Here is a 23,330-nt window from a genome sequence, read left to right on the forward strand (position 1 = left end):
AATAAAGAATTTGTCCTCATAAAAAGTCAAGTCTATTAGATGATTCTCAATTAGCAAGTTTGGCAAAAATTTGAAGATTTCTTATCGGGACAAATTTATCATTTTTATGAGTATCTGGCCCACCAACTACCACATTTAATGGAGACAAGTCTTATGAGCAAAAAAAAAAGAGTGAAAAATGTAAAGTCCGTTAGACTGAAAACCCAAAAGGGCGGTCTAAGCAAAAGTTAGGACAAACAAAAAAAGAAAAAAGAAAAAAGAAAAAGACTAACATGGAGTTCATTAAGTTTTGTCTTAGGATTAACCTTTAAAAAATAAGTAGTCAAGATTTGAAATGATGTATGACCATCACTTGTCACCCAAATTTGAGCCTAAAAGTGAAAATTTTCCTCAAAAATTACCTCAAACAAGGCTCACCCTGAAAATAGGGGCAACATAATGTTCCCATTTCATTCAATTTGTTCATGATACCATCTAAACAATGGAAAAGGAAAAGAAGAGAAATGAACCAAAGGCATAAAGAAGGAATTGTTTTATCCTTGATGTTATTGGTTAAGATAGCTTCTTATGCTAGTGTGACAAGTAATGTGGTGGTTAAGTTCATCAAAATTCAACATCACAATCCTTCACCATATTGTCCTAAGATGAATGGGGCAATAGAAGCGGCAAATAAGAATATAAAGAAGATTATTCAGAAGATGGTGGTTGCCTACAGGATTTAGCATGAAATGCTCTTTTTTGCTCTGCACGGATATCACATTTTTGTTCGCACCTCTACTGGGGCAACTCCGTATTCTCTGGTTTATGGTATGGAAGCAGTCCTTTCTATTGAGGTCGAGATACCTTCTCTGAGAGTATTGGCCGAAAGCAAACTTGAGGAAGCATAATGAGTTTAGGCTCGCTATGATCAGTTGAACCTAATTGAAGAGAAGAGATTGAATGTCTTGTATCATGGTCAATGATATCAAAAAAGGATCAAGAGAGCTTTTGCCAAAAAGGTTTGCCTGCAAGAGTTTCAAGAAAGAGATTTGGTATTGAAGAATATCTTGCCACCTCAAAAAGATCATAGAGGGAAGTGGACGGGAAGATCTATTGAACCCAATAAACTCTAATGCAGCCAATAAATTCTATGCAAAATAATAACAAAAATAAAAAGCTCGCTATGCTGAAAACCTGAAAAGGCAGCTTAGGCAAAATTTAGAGCAACCTGCTAGGCTAAAAACTCGAAAAGAGCAGTCTAGGCAAAAGTTAAGGTCTAAAAAAAATGAAAATAAATAAAAGAAACAAGAGCTCGCTAGGCTGAAAACCTCAAAAAGGCGGCCTAGGCAAAAGTTAGAGCAACCTGGTAGGCTGCAAACTCCAAAAGAAAAACCTAGGCAAAAGCTGGGGTGAAAAAAAAGAGGGGCGAAGAAAAGAAACTGAAAAAGCATTGAAGCCAACACTATAGCAAAGATCCTTGTTTCGAATAACCTCCAAACACACATTTGGGCCTTTGTATATTTTCTTTCATATCCATCTCACCGACCAGTGTTACAATCTGATAAAGTTCATACAAATCAAAAATTGGTTGCTTCTTTTTTTAAGTTTAGTTTTAAGACAAAACAATTGAACTCATCTATCATCGTTAACACGATTGCTAAAAAAAAACAAAAAAATACAAATGCTCATAAGACTTGCACATCCATTACATCATGGAGAGAAACAAACATGTAGTGCAAAATCTTCTATTCATCAATGTTCATTGATTACTATGCTCAATAATTATGAGAATCATTCAAAAGATTAGATTGGGAACAAATCACAATTCATGCCTTCCTTTGATTCCCCCTACCCAATTAAATGAGACATTTGTTTCATGTCTGATTCCTCCATCAATTCATATATCAATGTCGTTTCCCTGAGTCAAAAAACAAAGCAATCACATTCATCATTGTCTCTTATTCTACCCCTTCCTTTCAAGACTAAATTGGGACAACCACTTCACACTGGGGCAAAGCATCTCATTGCCATCTCATCACCTTAACTTTCAATTGGAATAATTGTCTAATCCAACTTTGTTCCCTATTTCCTCATAAATTGGGGCAACTCAAAGTACTCCTTTTATACCGGGACAAGTTCTCAACTATCATCACATTTTCATTTCAACCATATAAATCATGTGTCTCAAGTTTAATCAAGTCAATGCCTGTATCATCCATATTCCGCCATTCTAAATACAGTTTATCCTTCCCATATGTGTCACTGTTTGATTCTATCCACTCGAGTCTAAGGTGATGTAAATCATTTGCCTCACTTGTTCAAGTCCAAGTTAGTCTACATTCTTCCACCTTTCACTCCATTAATTTGACATCAAACTGGGGCAATTGCTCAATCTCTTATTCCCACCAGGTTCTCAATTTTTGTCATATCTTGGGGTAGTTTGCTCTATTTTCTCTATATCAAAATAAAGTCACGTTCAAATATCCTTTTTGAAAAGTCTTCCAAAAAAATCATGTGTCATTGTTATGCATGTTGATTAAATGATGTTTCAAAGGGAATAACAAGATGGTGATAATCACTTAATTGATAAGTTAGGCCAAATGAGTCTCATTTGATTCTAGGTGAGATAAGCTGGAAAGGATAAATTGTGAGATCATTTTTCAAAGAATAAAAGAACAGGATTTCATGGATTTGAAAAGAGGATAAAAAAAAAGGGTGAATAATTGAGACACAAAAAGGGCTTTGCATGAATTTGCTTTCTCTAAAGAAAATAATCATTTTATGGTTTTCTTTGAAAAGAAAAAAAAAACAAAATGAAATTTGTCTATGACATCTCATAAGCATCCTAATACCGAATCAAGCATTACATCATTTGTATTAATATGTTTGAAGTGTTCGTTCATGTCCAATCATCACTTGGCATCCACTTTGTTTGCATCAAAGTTTGGTACTTTCCTAATACATGCATTCAAATTCATCACTTGCATATAAAGTCTCGCACTTGTCTGACATGTATATCATCTACGTTTGAGTTTGGCATATGTTTGACATTCATTACATCATAGTTTGGTACACCCATTCAAATCCAATACTTGTCCAACATCCACATTGTTCACATTAATGTCTAATACTTTGTTTAACACATTCATTCAAGCCCAATGCATATTTGTCATTTGCATCACCAAAAGTTTGGTCCATCACTAACTCATGCATTCAAGTTCAATACATGCTTAGCATCCACAACATTTGTACCAAAGTTCGGTACTTATCATGCACATGTAATCAAGTAATGTACTTGCATAGCACATTCATTGAAGTTTATTAACTACTTGGCACCAACATTGTTTCCATCAAAATTCTCACTCTTTAATGTTTCGGGTCCCCGCGCCCATGTTTTTATGATTCGAGCCCCCGTGCTCACTCTTTAATGTTTCGGGTCCCCGCGCCCATGTTTTGAGCCCCCACGCTCACTCTTTTATGATTCGAGCCCCCGTGCTCACTCTTTCATGTTTCGGGTTCCTGCGCCCATGTTTTTAATCAATCTTTCGGGTCCCCGCGCCCATTTTTTTAATTTTCAAGCCTCTATCAATCTTTCGGGTCCCCGCGCCCACGTTTTAATTTTCAAGCCTCTAACAATCTTTCGGGTCCCCGCGCCCATGTTTTTAATTTTCAAGCCTCTATCAATCTTTCGGGTCCCCGCGCCCACGTTTTAATTTTCAAGCCTCTATCAATCTTTCGGGTCCCCGCGCCCACTCTTTTAATTTTCAAGCCTCTATCAATCTTTCGAGCCGCCGCGCTCACTCTTTTAATTTTCAAGCCTCTATCAATCTTTCGAGCCCCCGTGCTCACTCTTTTAATTTTCAAGCCTCTATAAATCTTTCAAGCCTCCATGTGCTCACTCTTTTAATGTTTCATGCCTCTATTAATTTTCAAGCCTCTATGTCCACTCTTTTAATTTTTTAAGCCTCAATGACCACTCTTTTACTTTTCAAGCCTCTATGTTCACTCTTTTAATTTTCAAGCCTCTATGTCCACTCTTTTAATTTTCAAGCCTCTATGTCCACTCTTTTAATTTTCGAGTCCATGTGCTCACTCTTTTAATTTTCAAGCCTCTATCAATCTTTCAAGCCTCCATGTGCTCACTCTTTTAATTTTCAAGCCTCTATCAATCTTTCGAGCCGCCGCGCTCACTCTTTTAATTTTCAAGCCTCTATCAATCTTTCGAGCCCCCGTGCTCACTCTTTTAATGTTTCATGCCTCTATTAATTTTCAAGCCTCTATGCTCACTCTTTTACTTTTCAAGCCTCTATGTCCACTCTTTTAATTTTCAAGCCTCTATGTTCACTCTTTTAATTTTGAGCCCCTGTGCTCACTCTTTTAATTTTCAAGCCTCTATCAATCTTTCGAGCCTCGTGCTCACTCTTTTAATCTTCAAGCCTCTATCAATCTTTCGAGCCCCCGCGCTCACTCTTTTAATTTTCAAGCCTCTATCAATCTTTCGAGTCCCCGTGCTCACTCTTTTAATGTTTCATGCCTCTATTAATTTTCAAGCTTCCATGCACACTCTTTTAATTTTCAAGCCTCTATGCTCACATATCAATCTTTCGAGCCCCCGTGCTCACTCTTTTAATTTTCAAACCTCTATGCTCACTCTATCAATCTTTTGAGTCTCGTGCTCATTCTTTTAATTTTCAAGCCTCTATGCTCACTCTATCAATCTTTCGAGCCCTCGCGCTCACTTTTTTAATGTTTTGAGCTCTCGCGCTCACCTTTTTAATGTTTTGAGCCCCCGCACCCATGTTGTTTAATGTTTCGCGCCTTCATGCTCACTCTATCAATCTTTCGAGCCCTCGCGCTCACTTTTTTCAATGTTTTGAGCTCTCGCGCTCACCTTTTTAATGTTTTGAGCCCCCGCACCCATGTCTTTTAATGTTTCGAGCTCTCGCGCTCATGTTTTTTAATGTTTCGTGTCCCTCGTGCTCATGTTCCTAAATGTTACAAGCTCAAGGACGAAATTTGTGTTTTCTTTACTTATATTTTACTATGATAATATGGAAACAAGAGTTGTTTATATTATCTAGTAAAATTAAGTAAAGAGGGGCAACTGTAGTAACCCAATTTCGTCCGGGAAATGTCAATTTTTGTTTAAAAAAAATAGAAAAAAGGTATATTCAAAAAAGAATAAAAAAGACAAAAATACGTAAGTCAAATGTAACACCTCATTGTTTATACTTTTATGGAGGGTAATTTACTATTTTTTATAAAATTTCTAGCCCAGAACGGGCCGTTCCCAATCTGGAACGGGCCGTTCTAACTTTCCAAAAAGCCTTAAAATTTATATCCCAGAACGGGCCGTTCCAAAAGCTGGAACGGGCCGTTCCAACCTTTCAAAAAGCCCTAAAATTTCTAGCCCGGAACGGGCCGTTCTGAATTCAGAACGGGCCGTTCCAACCTTCCAAAAACACCTATAAATTCTAGCCCGGAACGGGCCGTTCCAAAACTGGAACGGGCCGTTCTAGCCTTCCAAAAAGCCTAATATTTCTTGCCCAAAACGGGCTGTTCCCAAAAATTGGAACGGCCCGTTCCCAAACTGGAACGGGCCGTTCCAACCTTCAAAAAGACCTATATTTTTTAGTCCAGAACGGGCCGTTCTCAAACTACCAAAATACCTAAAAATTTTAGTCCAGAACGGGCCGTTCCGAAATTGGAACAGCCCGTTCCGAAGTTGGCCGTTGTGAGTAAAATTGCAGCCCCGGAACGGGCCGTTCCGGATTCAGAACGGGCCGTACCGGTCCCTCCAGAAAGTCTATAAATAGCGCCCTTCCCCTTCCCAAAGGCACCAACACACACATCTCTCCCCCCTTGGCCTTCTCAAAGGATACCCTTCCCACACACATCTCCACCTTGGACCAGAGGGAACCCAGAGAAGGAGACCCACTTCTGTAGCGAAGAATTGTGAGTATATTAAACTCATTTCTTTTTCTTTTTTTTATTTTATTATTTTTATATTAGTAATATCTTTAGTCCTTATTTAAATTCAAAATTTGATTAAATATCATAATATAGTTTTAAAATATTTAATATAAATATATGAAATTATTGTATTAAAAATTTTATTGGAGGAATGGTTAATTAGATGTGACATCTTTTTAACCTTTGAATTTAAAGTACAAGTTGTGACAGCTTATCTTTAAATTTTTCCTCCAAAAACAAAAATGTCCGACTAAGAATTTTTAACATCATAACATCGCTAGCAATAATTATAATTAAAATTTTATTGAATTGACTTTGGTGTACACCTTAGTTAATTTTATATTTTTAAGATGAATGAGCTGAGACAGTTCAAGAATCTTATATTTAACAAAAATAAAATCTAATTAAAAAATATCAACATACAAATATTTTTTACAAAGAACTACGTGACTCTGATTCTTCATTACACATGAAGATACGTAGGAGCAAGAACTAAATCTTGTCGAGCCAAAAAATAAAAAAAATATTATCCTCCTTTTTATATAACAATAATAATTTTAACCTTTTTTTCAATGCATAATTTAAATTAGTTAAATAAAATATATTTGATAATTTTTGTGAGATAAATATTTTATAAATTATAAATAATTAGTTTAATTAATTAAAGGTAATCGTCTTAGGACGAACGTTGTGAGGTGCTGATACCTTCCTCACACGTAATCGACTCCCGAACTTAAAAATCTGGTTTTCGTAGACTATTTTCTATTTTATGGTTTTTCCAATGTTTTTCCGTAAAAAATAACATTGGTGGCGACTCCCTCTTTTCCAATTTATTTTTCGCCGTCCCGTCGCGACCGAGGTTGCTACAGTATTCCTTATTTATAGTATAAGCTTCTTACTACATGCATTCCACAAATTATTATATTTTGACTAAAAATTAATTTCCACCAAGTATTTAATTCTCCATTAGAAGTAAATTCCAACTAGAATTGAACATTGATATTCAACAGGTGGCAATCAGCCTACTTTATTAGGAAAATTAAGACGACTGAATTTCCCATTAGCCATTTATAATTTTGCTAGTTGCTAGGTAAAAACAATCCTCACGATTTGTTTCAGCTACTTGAAGATATATTTGAATGAACAGCTGAAAAATTATGCTGGCTCAAATCCAAAAATACAATGATTTAATAATTTGGCATATACACAAGTTGATTAGGTTGATCTACTAACCCCACCCCACAAAATAATTAGGTTTTTTCGCACTTTAAACAAGTTACAAAAAATATCAATTTACTACTTGACCTCTTGGTTTATCTCTTTGTTTTTTAAAATATTTTATTTTCTTTTTCGAGTTTAATTTTTCTCTAATTAATAAGTGTTTTTTTATATGTAAAATGCAACTTTATTCAAAGTCATTGTTAAGAGCATATTTGAGGAAAGTTGATGGAGAGTATAAATGGTAACAGGATAGTCTTAATCGGATAGTCTTAATCGGATAAAACTAATCACATTGTATTATTTTTTTAATATTAAAAAAGTAGAATTTAACATTTTCATACTAAAAGATTAAATTAAATCAATTAAATAAAAGAGAAACCAAAGACTAATTTAGCTTTTTATAAATTAGAAATAGAAATAAGGCGTGTAACCCTATTTTGGGTCTTTTCTTTTCTTTTATCTTGCTTTTTTTAATTTTGTCTTCTTTTATCAATCCTAACAATCCTATAGATAAATTATGTTGACAATGCTATATTATTTTACGCCTAATTATTTTCTATGGTCCTTTTAAGTTCAATTTCCTCTTTCTATTACCTAAAATCAACATGTTTGAAATTAAAATGACATAAATTCTTATTAAAATTGAAACAAATGTAATCAATTAATTTCCTTTTCTCTAATATCATAAAGTACACTCTTTTTAAGATCAATTTAGTGAAATAATTTATCTATAAAAATATGTAAAAATGGATAATCCAAGATCATCACCTGTAATTGTAAACATCAACGAACTGCTCCATTCATCAGTTAAAAAAAGACTTGGTCAATCTAATGTTTTGACTTATAAATAAGAGAAAAGAGAAAGAACTGCTGCATCCAAGATTATCTTTTATTTTCCTTTTTCTATCTTCTATTTTATTTCCTAATTTGTTTTTCTTTTTATATTTCGTTCTGAAATTAATTGGGGTTACCCCTTTTCCTCTTATTGCACATGTTGAGCCCGGCCCAAGTCCCTCCAGATTTTTTATTTTTTAATTTTCTCCTTTTGAAATGTTGGGCTTAGTCGAGATGAGATCAAAATGTTGCCTTTGTGATTTTCTCTTCCAATATATAAATCCAAATAAGTGTTTATGGTTTCAATTTGGAAGATTTAGATTTAGATTTTTTTTTTCTTTGAAAGATTTTTTTCTTTTTGTCATTTGACACGGAGCACGTAGTATCTGAAACATTGTGAAATATGATTTTTGTTAATTAAATATTATTTTAATATTATAATAATTAATAAGAAACATTAGATTGACTCCATTTTATTTGAATACACCTTGTAACAATGGAGTAATAGGAATGAGAGTTAGTATAAATCTATTTTAATTTATATATAATTGTAGTGTTGATTTTGAATGAGATTTAATAACATATCTTGTGTGTTATTATAATTTATATTTATACTTTTTAACATTATATTAATATATATTATATCTATAATCTATAATATATATATAAATAATTTTAATGATAAATATTGTATCATTATTACTAGTGTGTTATTATACGACAATTATATATATATATATATATATATATATATATATATAATTTTTTTTATTTTTTTTTTGTGTGGTATACAATAATATTCCTTACACACGTCTTGTTGAAGAGAAAGGTGAAAAACTAGATTTCTAGAGACAATCTCAACGCACACCATTCACCTTTTTACTGCATAACAGTTGTTTGTTTCGTGTTCACTACAGAATTTCATCTATTTTGTTGTTAAATTGTGTTTACAATATTTATTATTTATTTAATTATTTTTATAGGTTGTAGTTTACATCTTTTATGTTTTCAACTTAATATCTATGTTCAAGAGTGTAGCTTCTTTACAGGGGGCTCTTGGTATATCCCAATGGTGTAATTAGCCTCCGGATAATCATTCGGAAAAAACTTAGGTTGGTGTTATTATGGATACACTCTAATGTTGCATTAAATAAATATTATAAAACTTAAATTTTGATTATAAACAACATTAATCACACTAAAAAAATTGTATTTAAATTTTGTCTAAATCAATGCTTATATCTAAGATATATTAATTTAAACAGTATTTTTTTTCTCTCTTCAGACATAACAAAATTGATTTTCTTTAATGAATATTTTATTCATAACAATTGTCACTTTTTAAGTTTTAACACGACATTTGCTAAAAAACACACATCACTATTGAAACATATTGATTATTTGTGGATTGCACGACTTCATTATTATTGTTATGTAAATATGTTTTTAGTTTTTCAAGTTTAGGTTAAATTTATTTTTGATCTTTCAAATTTAAAATTGTTATTTTTAATATTTATAATTTAAAAAAAATCTAATTTTAATCTTTATATTCAAATTTTATTAAGAAAATTTATCCAATATTATTATATAAAATCTATTTATTGGTGTTCCTATCAGTGAAAACATTACATTAAGTTTGGTTAATATTGCATAACTGTCTTAATTAGTCACTTTTAAATATGTTATTAATGACTTGAAGGACTAAAACAAAATTTTTAAAAATTACAAGGACTAAAAATAATAATTTTAAATTTAAAAGATAAAAATAAATTTTTCTTAAATTTGAGAGACTAAAAATATATTTAAGCCTTTTATTCTCTAATTAAGTTATATTATCTTTTATAAAAAATAATGTATTCTCTTAATATATATATATATATATATATATATATATATAATCCTCTCAGTTGAATTATATCCCCATAATATATTATATATTTAGGGCTTTGTATGAATAAAAATAAAAATAAAAATATTTAACTTAGCCTTTTATTTTTCTAAATTGTTTAGTATTATGCACTCTTTCCAACCTTTATTATAAAACACAATTTAAAAAGAAATATTGATTCTTATTATAAGATACTTTACAATTCCTATAAAATATTAATTTCACCTTTCATTTTTTGTCCCTATTAAAGATAATGAGACTGAGAATATATCTATCTTTCTTTCATCTTTTAAACTTTCATTTTCATTTATCAATTTTATTGATAATTGTGGATAAGCCTTTAATAGGATAATATATTTACCTTATGAAAATTTAATAATAATTAAAAAGAATAAAATTAGTAACTCATTATTTTATTTTATAAATTCAATAAAATTAACTAACACATAATTACTTATATTAGTTTGTGCATTTTACTAAAAGTACTTTATAATAAGAAGTACATTGTAGATATATATATATATATATATATATATATATATATATATATATATATATTCAAAATATTTACAAATATGAAAATTCAAAATAAAGTGATTTATTTTTTCTGACGAAGAGAATGGGATTTGCTTCCATTTCTGTTATTCAATAATTGGCATGGAGGTAAAATATACATTTTGTTATGATTTGTTTCCTCTACCGAGTTTGTTATATATTCTGTGTAGCCCTATCCCTAATACACGTATGGGGAGTGTGTCATGAATTTCGGTGGTTATATGTACATATATAGATGAACAGAGTAGCATAAAATCGGCCTCTTGGAATATACAATAAGGTCCACGAACTGTTTTGTTTGTGGTTCCATTGTCGCATCAAATATAATAAATATTCAAGTAAGTTAGGTAGCTGCATGTCCCTTTTGCCTTTGCCTTCTCCCTTCAACTCTTCTCTTCAGCTGCCAGATCCAACTTCACAACACTTCTTTTATATATACATTCACACTATTTTTCTTTTAATCATTTATAACACAATCCGTACATTAACTTCATCCATTTTTTTATAAACTCCTCAACCAGCATGTCTTAGGAGAAAACTTTCTTTTTTTTTCCTATTTCAACTGCTTATTCAGAAGAAAAAAAATCATTTACAAAATAAGTTAAAGACTAAATTTTTCTTTTAGTTTTTTTTATTTGTTAATTTGTAATTTTATCCCTTTATTTTTCTAAATACAAAAATTAAATCCTGTTTGTCAAATTTTGATATAATTGTCCAATGATCTATTATCACTTAAATAACGTAATATTTAATAACGTTACATATAATGATAAAAATAAAAAAATAATATGCAAATAATCTTCGTTTATATGTATTTTAATAAATGATTAATATTTATTTTATTAATAAAATTTATTTACATATTCTTTTTTTTCTCATTATTTTCAAATATTATATTATTATATATCACATCATTATGTATGAATAAATGTTAAAATTTAAAGATTAATAAATGTCAATATAAAGAAAGAACCAAAATTCAATATTTTAAAAGTTAGAAATTTTAAATGTCTCTATTTTAAAAAAGATTAAAATTACGAAAAGTGTAATTTAGATTAAATTAAATGTCAATGATAATGACTTAAATTTGTAAAACATTTTATTTTACATAAGTTATTTTCTACATTTGAAAATATGAAATTTATGATTATCAACAACTTTTCTCTCTTAAAGCTAATTTATTATACAAAAGTTATTTCGTTAGTTGTTGTTATTATAATTTTTTAATCTATTAAAATTATAATAACAACTTTAAAATTCAAATCTAATTAAGACTCTTTACATAATATTCTAACATCAATGTTGTTGTTATTGTATTTATATTAAATTAGATATTTCAAAATCAGTTTTTTAGTAAATTTATCCAAATAAAAAATTTATTCTAATAATATTTGATTATAATAATTAATTAAATATAAAACTAATTATTTAAATAATCTAGTTGACAAGTTTTGTTATTTGAACGATTATTTGTTTTGAGTTTAATGATCATATACTAGTTGTATAAATTAGTTTTACACTATCAACTAATTAAATATTCCCTTGAAAATTGGAATGACTTCTTTCTTATTTATTTATCATATAAGTCAATAATTTGTTATATATAAATATCGACTTGTGATTGAATGACAATGTATAAATATTTTACATTGTCACTATATCACCTATTTTCTCTATTTTTCTTGGTATATTTACTTTTTTTTTCTATATTATAAAAATTATATTTTTTTAAATAAAAATCATCACAAGTTATGGGGTATTTAGCTTCAAATATGTAATTAAATGATATAGGGTTATCTCATATTAATTAACTAATATTTTAATTTAATGCAATGTTCAAACTAAATGTTTATTATCATAAATTATATATTCAAATAAATAGTATATTTAAATATATAAATTATATTTAAAAATTTATATAATATGTATTTTTAAATATATAAATTATATTTTAGATTTATAATAAATAATTTATATTGTGACATTAATTTATTTTAAAATTTTTAAATTTTAATTTATAGATAAATATGATAAATAAAAATTGAATTAAATAAAAAAAAAAGTTAAAAAGATTTCTAATTTTTTTTTGTTAAATTTATTTTAAAAAATTTAAAATTTAATTCACAGAAAAATATGTGATAAATAAAAATTGAATTAAGTAAAAAGTTTAAAAATGAATTTTAGAAATATTCTCATTAAATAAAAACTTCTAAAAATACTCTTATATAAAATAAAAATTCGTGTTTAATATATTAAAGTTGATGATCTTAACTTTAAATTTTAGATATACAATTTTGCTAAATATTTAAAATAATTTATTAATTATCCATAATCGTCATATATATATATATATATATATATATATATATATATATATATATATATATATATATATATATATATATAATATTATACACTGTCAAGTCCAGAATATTGTACATTTAGAAGATATATCTATTGTTGGGTTCTAATACGATAAGTGGTATTTTACCCGTATAGAGCTAGCACCTATAAAACTAAAAAAAGGAAAGAAAATAAATATAGCCATGTTTCCTTATTTTAATGTGACATACTAAGTATTTAACATCATTTAAAAATACACACACAAGATCTAAATCACACCAAGACATTATTTATTGACTTTGTTATCCATATATTAATAGTTTTTTTGCACAAAGAAATTGTATACATTTGTCTCCCGCGAGAACCATATATCTAATTAGACTAAAAATTATGTGTCAAAACCGATTTATAAGCCTATTTGTATTCATGTGTTTTGAGATTTGAGGACTATGTATTTTCTATTGAACCAAATATGATTAGAATTGATAGATTAAGAAGTTGGATAATTAATTTGATTAGACCAAAGCTGATTAGGTGTAATTTTTAAAGTTTCAAGTGATTTTCAATCTGTTTTAGATCAATTTTCATTGTACTAATCTCAATAGAAAGAATTTTCAATGGACTAATTTTAACAAGTAAGAGAGTTATTATGAGATTTCCAAAAGTTATCTCTAAAAAATCTGGGATAAAAATATGCAAATGCGCATGTGTATAACATAATTCTAAGATTAAGATGAGACAAATTACTCTTTTAAATACTATGAACATAGATAATTGTCAAAAAATTTCAATATGTCTTTTATAGTGTAATAAAATCTAATTTTTCTTTTAAAAAAATATTATTAATTTTTTCATAACTATGTATATTATTATAAAATATCTATCAAATTGGTTGGTTGTTAATCTCATTCGAAAACACTGTAAGTTTTGTTAATGTTTATTTAAATGGAAATATTTGTGTTTATACAAAAATTTAGAGCTTATGATAGCCATGCATTGTTGTAGGCTTGAAGAAATCAAAACTCTAATAATTAAGATCCAAGTGGGAACTATATTATAAGACGCCTATAGGAGGCAGTTATCTATCTAAAGCCTAATAATTTGCATTCTGTCAATTACCTTTCTCCTTTCCTTCTCAAAGTAGGCAGAAAGAAAGGAGGAGGATAGGTTCAATGTCCCTTTAATTACTCTAAAATGAAGATGCTTTGTCCATCTTCTATGCACTCATTCGAGTTGTCTTCGGTTGGTAATGCATCATAATCCACACACAAAAGAAAAAGACATGCTATCATTGATTATACTAATTAATCAATTCCTACATAAAGACACATGGCAGCTTTGCATGGTCAACTTCATCAAGAGCTGAATCTCTTTTGGTATGTCATATACTATACACTTTAGTTCTTTTTCAACTTTTTTTCTATTCATCTTCTCTCTCTAGTTTCTAATGTAATGATCACCACTGAAATCAAACAACACCGATCTTTAGGTGATGCTGGCCCATCATTTGCTATTAGTTAATTCGAGCAACTTCCCACATGCATATAAACTATAAGTTTTCGCTATTTCTTTGTTATTTTAAATAATTCTAGTCAAGGCATTAACAGAAAATAAAGTATGACTATAAGAAATGTTACATATAGTGACATACAAAAAGTGTCACTATAAGTATAATATATGTAGGTATTTATTTATTTGATATATAGCTACATACAATTTTAGTGTTGATTTTGAATGAAATTTAACAACATATTTTGTGTGTCACTATAGCCTATACTCACACTTTTTAACAATATATGAACATATATTATATTTATTATGTGAGTAAAAGTAATTTTTAATGATATATATTGTGTCATTATAGGATGTGTGTCACTATATGATAATTTTTTTGTAGTGTGTTTAATTAAGTTCATATTTCCATTATAAAGTAATTAAAATAAAATTTGTCATCTGATATGTTTTCCAATGACGATAAACTGTGTTTAATTAAGTTCATGTCATTATTAAAATTTATAAGAAATTAAAGAATATTTTCATGAGTATATAATTTATTAAATATAAACTAACACCCATATCATTTTCTAATTTCCACTAAATGTCAATTAATAATAAAATTTTTATTAGAAATTAACTTAATCTCACAATGAGAATACGTTAATAAAAAAATTATAAATTTTAATTTTTTAACTAATATTCTTAACACACTATTTAATTAATACGAGTGATAATGACATGCATGCATAACATCATTTAAATATGGAACGGGTCATTTTTCAGGGATCGGCGGGTCGGTTTGATGAAAAGTACGTGTAATATCTTCCAAGTTACAATCCATATTTTCAATTAAATAAAAAAAAAACAATTTTGCATTAACATTATTCCCATCATTCCACATAATTAATTAATTGATCTCCTTGTTATATCCACTGTAGAACAAAAGGTGGGCGTATATACTTAAAAGTCTAAAATCACCCTTATTGTTATCATGCGAACACATTATCAATAATTTCTTTCCAAAAAAAAAAAAAAAAAAAACAATTTTATATCCTCCTTTATATTAAATATGATTAGTTATTTTACGTAAGAGCGTTTGTTAACTAATTTCTCTTTAATGAAAATAATTTAAAAAGTTTTTCTTTAGTAAAAGTGTTGTAAGAATTTCTTAACTTTTTATTTAATTCAATTTTTTAATTATCATATTTATATATAAATAAAATTTTAATATTTTAAGTTAAATTATCAATAATTAAAATAATCACATGTCGCAATATAAAATATTTATTATAAATTTAAAATATTTTGTTTAAACATTTTTAAATTTTAAAATTAAATTATTTTTGTTAAAAAACTTATTACTAGACAAACTATAACTTTCGGGCCATCTTTTGGTGAGCAAATCTACCCTAACCCGAACTGTATTTGGCAAAACTCATAGAAGGGTAGGTCAAAATTAGTGGATTAGCTTGATTTTTCACATTCACTGCTAGGTTGACTTGTGTGAAAGAAGTTGTGTTGTTACAGTGGAACATTGAGGTTGTATGTGTTTATCAATAACTAAAGCTCTAAATTATTATTCATGATGCTCCTATAATTTATCTATTAGACTCTCTAAATATACTCAATTTTTGTTTTAGCCCTTTAAATACACTCAATTTTTTGCTTCGGAACCTATAATTATAAATATACAAGTTTTTTTTTTATAATAAAAATCGGTAGTTCAAAGTGGTTAAACATTTTTACTCTTTAATCAAAAGATTGAGATTCAATTCTTGCATTGAACATGAAATTGTGGCTGGATATACTATTTTATCTTTATAAAAGCTAACTCAATAAGAATATGTTATTTACGTTCTTATAGAAGAAAAAAAAACATAAAAGTTTTTATTCTAATTCATCTAATTATATTTTATTGTTAATTTAACATATGTATTGACATGTCATATTAAGTGAATCATTAATGTGACAGTTGTTAATCTAACATGTCAAATAGGATATCATGTGAAATTTTTACTAAACAATCTAAACAAAAATATTAGAAAGATAAAAAGTTAAACAAGAAATTTATAGAAACTTAAAACAAAAAATCAACTATGATAACCAAAAACATTTTAAGCTTTTTAATTTTTATATGGGAATGACAAAACAAAAATGGGCTAATATATGGTAGGTGATCACTGAAAACTGTTCATTTACATGGCGATTTTGGTGATAACGTTACAAAATCAATCCCAATTCATAAATAGTTTCAAGATATTTTTTTAGTAAATATTTCATAATTTAACCCTTGTTTGATCGATCAGTCCAAGAAAAAAGTTAGCCAGCAAGAATTTTTTAGTTAAAAAATTTGAGAGAATTAATTGCACATATTTTTTTATTCTCAGAAAAAAGAATACTTCTTATACCTTATAATTCTTTTTTTTTTTAACAACCACCCTTGAATTTATTGAAGTTTTGTCAATTAATTCTTGTTAACTTATTAGTTGTGTGGCTGTTCATGGTATTCCTAAAAACCATTCAACTATATTTAACTTATTATATTTTAATTTTGGAATATATGTATCTTACCACTATCTTTTCAATCTCTTCTTCCAATCTCTCTCTATTTCGAGGTATACACGCCTTATCAAGGTGTGAAAAATCATTTTCCTTAACCATTTTGACTTGCAGAATAATCAAAATGTTGCTATAATAATGCTCCACAGCTCACATAGTGTATTACAACCCAGTTGATTTGCTTATAGATCAAGAAAGTTTGTTAGAACATTATAATGCTATCAAATTTTTGCTCGTCTTTCACCATCAAAATACTATATTAAAGGGTGAAAAGTAAAAAAAAGAACAAAGCAATCGATGAACACTTTTTGACTTCTCCAATTATTCTTTCTTTGTTTCCCTCCATCATGTTGTGATTTACGAGATTTGAAATCATGATATTAATAAGTATAATGAGATTTTATTCTTATATCATTTATACTCATTACTGACTAGTTTAGACATGTAAATCAAAAGAGTTTGTTATTGCATACCCCTTTTCTTATGCAAGTTCACATTATGAAGTGGAATAATAATTTCTCTGTGAACAATTCAAGATCCAGATACTGACACCTACATTTTCAAATTTCAATCCAGGAAAAGCATAGCCAAATAATAAATTTAGTTCAAAGGATTGAAAATATGCACACATAAAGACAGAAGAAGTAAATCTCAAAAAACTTCAGATTAACATATAAAACGCCAAAACTCTTCTGATAATCAAAATTCACTGTTTCCTTGAGATGAAACAAGACAAATTTGTACATGACTCGCTTTCCCTCACCTGTTCTAAAATCTCAATCCCCCAACAAATATTTAGATTTACATTGATCTGTACACATAAACTACCTTTCTTTATTACAAGACAAAAAAAAAAAAAAACTAAAGAAAGAAAAAAGAAACATAATAAAAACACCAAAATTTCCTAACCATTCTACAACATTAGACGTGCAATTTGTGTGTAACCCCTTTCTTCTACATGCCTTGCTTTGATCTCTTCAGCACACCTTAGGGTCCTCTCAATGTGGTACCCTCCTCCAATGCTAACTTCCCTCTCCAAATGGCAGCAATAGCTCTCAAACACACTCACATTCACATGCAATTTAAAACCCATCAAGAAAAGAAATTCAAGCTCCAACTCATTCAATTCATTTGTTGTCAATCCACCAACTCTTGCAAAGTATGAGTTTCTGAAATTCCTGTCAAATAAGGAGAAGCCACATTAGTATCACAGAGTGCCCTGTTTCCAACCCAAGAAATTAATATAAAAAAAATGATGAAGAAAAACACAATTATCACACATTAACAACAACATCCACCTAAACTAGGTGACCTAACAAAATGTCCACTTCGCAGGCTGTTAGCCAGTTCCCTCACTGATTGAGATTGAAAGAAACAAACTTTGTCTCAATTTAACAAACCCCTCACCAAATTATTATAAAAAATAAAAAAAAAATCATTTTTTTTAGAATTGATGCTGGAAAAGAGGGTTGCTATTTTTCTCAGATAAACCTAAGGGTTCTAGTTTTGGCCATTTCTCTTGAAAAATGTAACAATTGATAGCATTATCATATATCTATAAGAATTATTCTGCAGGGAATCTGTTACTAAGTTAAATTTGAAAAAAAAAATGATTATTATTTCTTCAAAATTGATTCAACCTCACTTGTAAAAAACAATAAAAAGATAAACTTTAGAGGGAGAAGAGCACTTACATATCTTCCACATACTTGGAAGCCACCATAATAGTTGTTATGAGAAGCCTATGGACATTTCTGGCATTGATCCTAAAGCTAGGATTGTTTTGGCAGAACCTGTCAATATAGACATAGGCCACAACATACACTGATGGTCCTGCTCTAGTGTACCTGAAAATTCTCTCTAGATAGGACTGAATGGTCATATCAGGAATCTCCCTACAATCAAAGATGTTTGTGCTTATGGCTTTGGACAAAGCATTGGAACAATTCTTCACAATCCTCTGTGTCCTGGCCATGCTCCTCTCAATTAGTGAAGCCAGAACGTTTATCACTAAAGGGGTGTTGGAATCTTCTTTGTATGAATAGGAATATAGATCATAGCGCAGCTTCCTTGGTGATATTGTCAGAGAAGAAGAAGCAGAAGAAAAAGAAGCCATGAAATGAAACCTTGTTTTCCTACTATTAGAGAGGGAAGGTTTTGAAAGAGATTGATCTAAGCTACAAGTCCAATGGGGTATTTGTTGTTGAACAACAAGCAACAAGTGATGATGGGGTTGTGATAGTGTTGAAGAAGGTTTTTGGAAGAAGGCTTTATATACAAAGAAGAGTTGGGATATGTTTATTTTATTTCTATGATATTTTATTTTTTTGTGTTATTTTATTTTATTGTTATCAACAAGTAAATAATTTAAGCGGTATTGGATTTACTTTATTCTCATAAGTAACATTTATGATTCAAATTTTATAAATGAAATAATGTAATTAAAAAAAATTATTAAAAAATTAATTACATTTTCTAATAAAAACTAATTAGCATACTTTATGTTAATAATATAATTAGAGGGAGGAGGGAAGGGACTATGGGCATTTCCAATAAGGAATAGTGGGTGGAAGATTTATGATTAAAAAATATGAAAAATGAAAACTATTAAGATATGAGTGGCTCCTCTTTATGATGGCAAAGTACAAACACACCAGCTAAGCTTTCTCTCTCTGCATTGCATAAAAGACAAGACAGTGTATGAATGGCCCTAAAATCTTAGCCATAGTATCTTCCTTTTAAATAATCAATGGCAAGAAGCAATTACTTGGAACTTTCATTCAATTGTTTATTATTTAACCCATTAGTTGTTTTTATTATTTCATTTTACTCCCTTCTCCTAATGGCTAGCTGTCGGTGCCTCTACCTTCTGATTTAATGCTGCATCAGCATTGTAGATTCAGATTAACCAGATAAATTTAACCAGCAGAACAACTATTACCAAGTGAAATTCAGAATATAGGTTCTGGTTGGCATGGTTATAACCTTTCAATGGTTGATTTAAAATGATTCTATTATCAAACTAGACCTTTTGTTTTTTTAGTCTTTTATAATGTGTCTATTAATCAAATTAATCATTTTGTTAATTTTTTTCACTAACATTATTATATTTTGACTAAGGTAATGTGAATGCCACGCATCACCAAATTAATCAAATTAGTGTGATATAATTAATGAAAAGTTCGACTCAGTTTACAGAAAACATTTACTGAAATAAGAAAATTAATTTAAATGAGATCAATATTTCTAGTTTACTTCATATTAATCATCGAAATCAGGTTATAGGCTACGTGTTTTGGACCTACAAAATTAAAGGGCACTTTAATGTAATTATAATCTAACAAATAACTAATAATTTATTCTCTCATTTAATTTTATATTTAAGATTTTTTATGTATATTAAAAATATAATCAATATATTTTAAATTTTATGAAAATTACTATATATTTTTTAACATATAATTTATTTTTATATTAATTAGATTCTCTTTCATCGATCCATACTCTTTTTATATTTTCTCATTTTACAGTAAATAATGAAAATTATAGTATAAAATGTATTTAATATTAACTAATATTATAAATGACCATTAAAATGAAACTTTGTTTTTTTTAATTATTATTTTGCGAGATGTCAAACAAAAGAAGACAAAAAAGACTAACAAATATCATGCAGTTCATATCCAATATATATTAATCTTTTTATTTTTGTGAATCCATTATTATAGTTCCTCTATTTTAAAATAGGAATATTTAATTTTTTATTTTTAAAGTTACGAAATTTTGATCTTATCATTAATTTGATGTGTTTTAATATTTAAATTTTGACATTAATTAGTAATTTGTTACAATTTAAGTGACGTGATATATAAAAATAAAATAAAAAATCTTTATTAATATATATTTATGAGTAATTAATATTTATTTTATTAATAAATCTTATTTATATATTTTTTTAGTTTTTTTTTAAATTAAATATCATATTATTAAATGTTACATTACTTAAGTATGAATAAATGTTAAAACCTATTGATTAATAGAAATCAATTTGATGAAAGGATCAAAGTTTCACAATTTTAAAATTAGAGAAATCAATTGTCTTCATTTTAAAATAGAGAGACTGAAACTACATATTAACAACAACAAAAAAACTAAAAGTATAATCTAAGTTTTTTTTTTACTCGCGTACTAATATTTTTATGTCCCTAAATATTAGACTCTTTTAACTAATTCATATTCTTTAAGAAAATTAGTTAATTTAATAAATTCACTTCTACATATTAAATACGAATATTTATCTTGTACAAAATTATTTTTAAAAATTATTTTTTTTTTATTTTCTATATAATTCATTTTTTTATTTATTATATTTATTTATGAATTAGATTTTAATATTTTAAAATAAGTTATCAATAATTAAAAAGAATATTATTTTCTAAGTATAGAAACATTATTAAAACAATATATTTATTTATCTTAAACCTAAAATATTATTTATATATTTAAAAATATCTATTTATATTAATTTTAAATATAATTTATATACAATATAATATTTATTTAAATATAATTTATTATAAATTTTAATTATATATAATAAATATTTACCTTATGAAATGCACAAATTAAAATACTAATAACATAATAAAATTATATTTATTAATAATTTATATTATTATTTTTTTCTCAATGATCTTTAAAATTATTGGGATTCATCTCATTCTTTTTTTAAAAAATTATTTTTCACTTAATTAATTAATATGTGTAAGTTATATTCTCCGATCCTCTCATGAGAGAGACTAAATTTATTGTACTAATATATTACATTATTGTAGATTTATTAAAAAAATTTAATAAAATTATAATTAATGCAAAAATAATTTTAAAAAATCTTATAAAAACATTTTTAAAAAAGTCAATTGAAAAAAAAAAAAAAAAAGTGTCTCACATGCACATACGATACGAAGGAACATGAAGACAGGAAAGTGTCATTTTCAATTATAAATAGAAGATTGACCATTGACCTTTGCCTTGGAGATTTGTGCTATAGACATAGCAATTGCCAATTGGACGTCACACGTGCAATGGGCCTGTCTCAAATCCTACCATCTTTGCTTTAATTTCTCACTTGACCTTACCACGTGCATTATTATCCTAATAATCTTCTTCGTTTTTGTTTCCTGCATTCTCCTCTTTACATCTACCTCTCCTATTTATAACACAATTGGAATTACTCAGAAAAAAGATTAACAGAAGTTTCCATCTAATTCTAATCCAATGCTAAGATCTAATCTATGTTGTTGTTGATAATATTGTGATTATATTGTTTAACACAACTTAATTTAGTAGTAGTTGACAACTATTGAATGTTAAAGTTTAATCCATTTAAGAATTGGAGCAGCATGCCACGAATAAATTTCCTACTTAATTACCTAGAAGTGAGAGTGAGATTGGCCATTACACTGTATCTTATTTATTTATTTTTTGGTATAAGATTGCATGTATCCTTTGGCTACATAAAGTCATTTAACTAGAGTGAGATTGCTTTCCTACTTTTAATGCATTTGTATCTCAAGATTTAAACTCAAAATAGCATAAATAGTCATTTGTTAGTTGATGTACATGTGCTTCATAATATCTTAAACCCTTTAAAACAATAATGTTGGCAAAGCCATGTGAAATCACTAGAATATATTAATAATGGAGAAAAAAGTATAACACAATTAAAATTATTGAAACAAAGATGCATTTGAATAAATAACTTAATTAAAAACTTATTTTATAAATGTTTAATATATATATTAGAATTTATGTTACAAATTTTAGCAAAAAAAAAATATTGAAACAAAGTTAAAATTATTTGTTTTATAGTAAACTTCACCAAAACTTATTAATATGATAAATAAAACTTATAAAAAATCATAAATAATTATAAATAACTTTTGTAAATTAAAGTTCTTTAATTTTCAAACACTCCTTTACAGCACACATATGACTCAACAATAATTTTCCTATGTTACTTGCTTGTACTTTTTCCGGCTCTTTTAGGTAGGCTGACTAATTAATTACGAGCTTTGATGCAATCCAAAAAAAAAAAAATCACATTAAAAAATGTGCTGGGGAGCTATAAATAAATTCACAATATTTTATTATATTTTTTCTATCACATGTTTATCTCACCTTTCTCATTTTCTTTGAATAGGGTTCGTACATGCAGATTCTCAGTCTCACTCATAGACGTTGCATCCTTATATGAAATTATAAAAGGCTTAAAGAATGATACGAAATATAAGGTAATTATAAAATATGTAGAGTCCATAGCATGCTAACATAAAGTGGCTGAACGAATGAGATTTTGGCACGCCTCTGACCAATTTCCATAATGTAGCTCATGAGTCATGACAGATCAACCCTCTCAAAGTAATTGATTGATTCCATGGGATACTAGCATGCAAATGCAATGAGCACGATCGAGAAATAA

General features: G+C 27.8%; 1 protein-coding gene across 1 annotated transcript; it reads right to left on the reverse strand.

Annotated features, from left to right (window-relative positions):
* Positions 1-17,500: 17,500 nt before the first annotated feature.
* Positions 17,501-19,111, reverse strand: LOC109790800 (cyclin-U2-1). The gene is made up of 2 exons (XM_020350036.3): positions 18,544-19,111; positions 17,501-18,027 (listed from the first exon to the last, which is right to left on the reverse strand). Exons 1-2 carry the CDS (start codon positions 18,963-18,965, stop codon positions 17,763-17,765), a joined length of 687 nt encoding a protein of 228 aa, XP_020205625.1. The 5' UTR covers positions 18,966-19,111; the 3' UTR covers positions 17,501-17,762.
* Between the last annotated feature and the right edge of the window lie 4,219 nt (positions 19,112-23,330).

The sequence above is a fragment of the Cajanus cajan genome, chromosome 3, assembly GCF_000230855.2.
Source record: "Cajanus cajan strain Asha chromosome 3, NIPB_CcT2T_4, whole genome shotgun sequence".
NCBI lineage: Eukaryota > Viridiplantae > Streptophyta > Magnoliopsida > Fabales > Fabaceae > Cajanus > Cajanus cajan.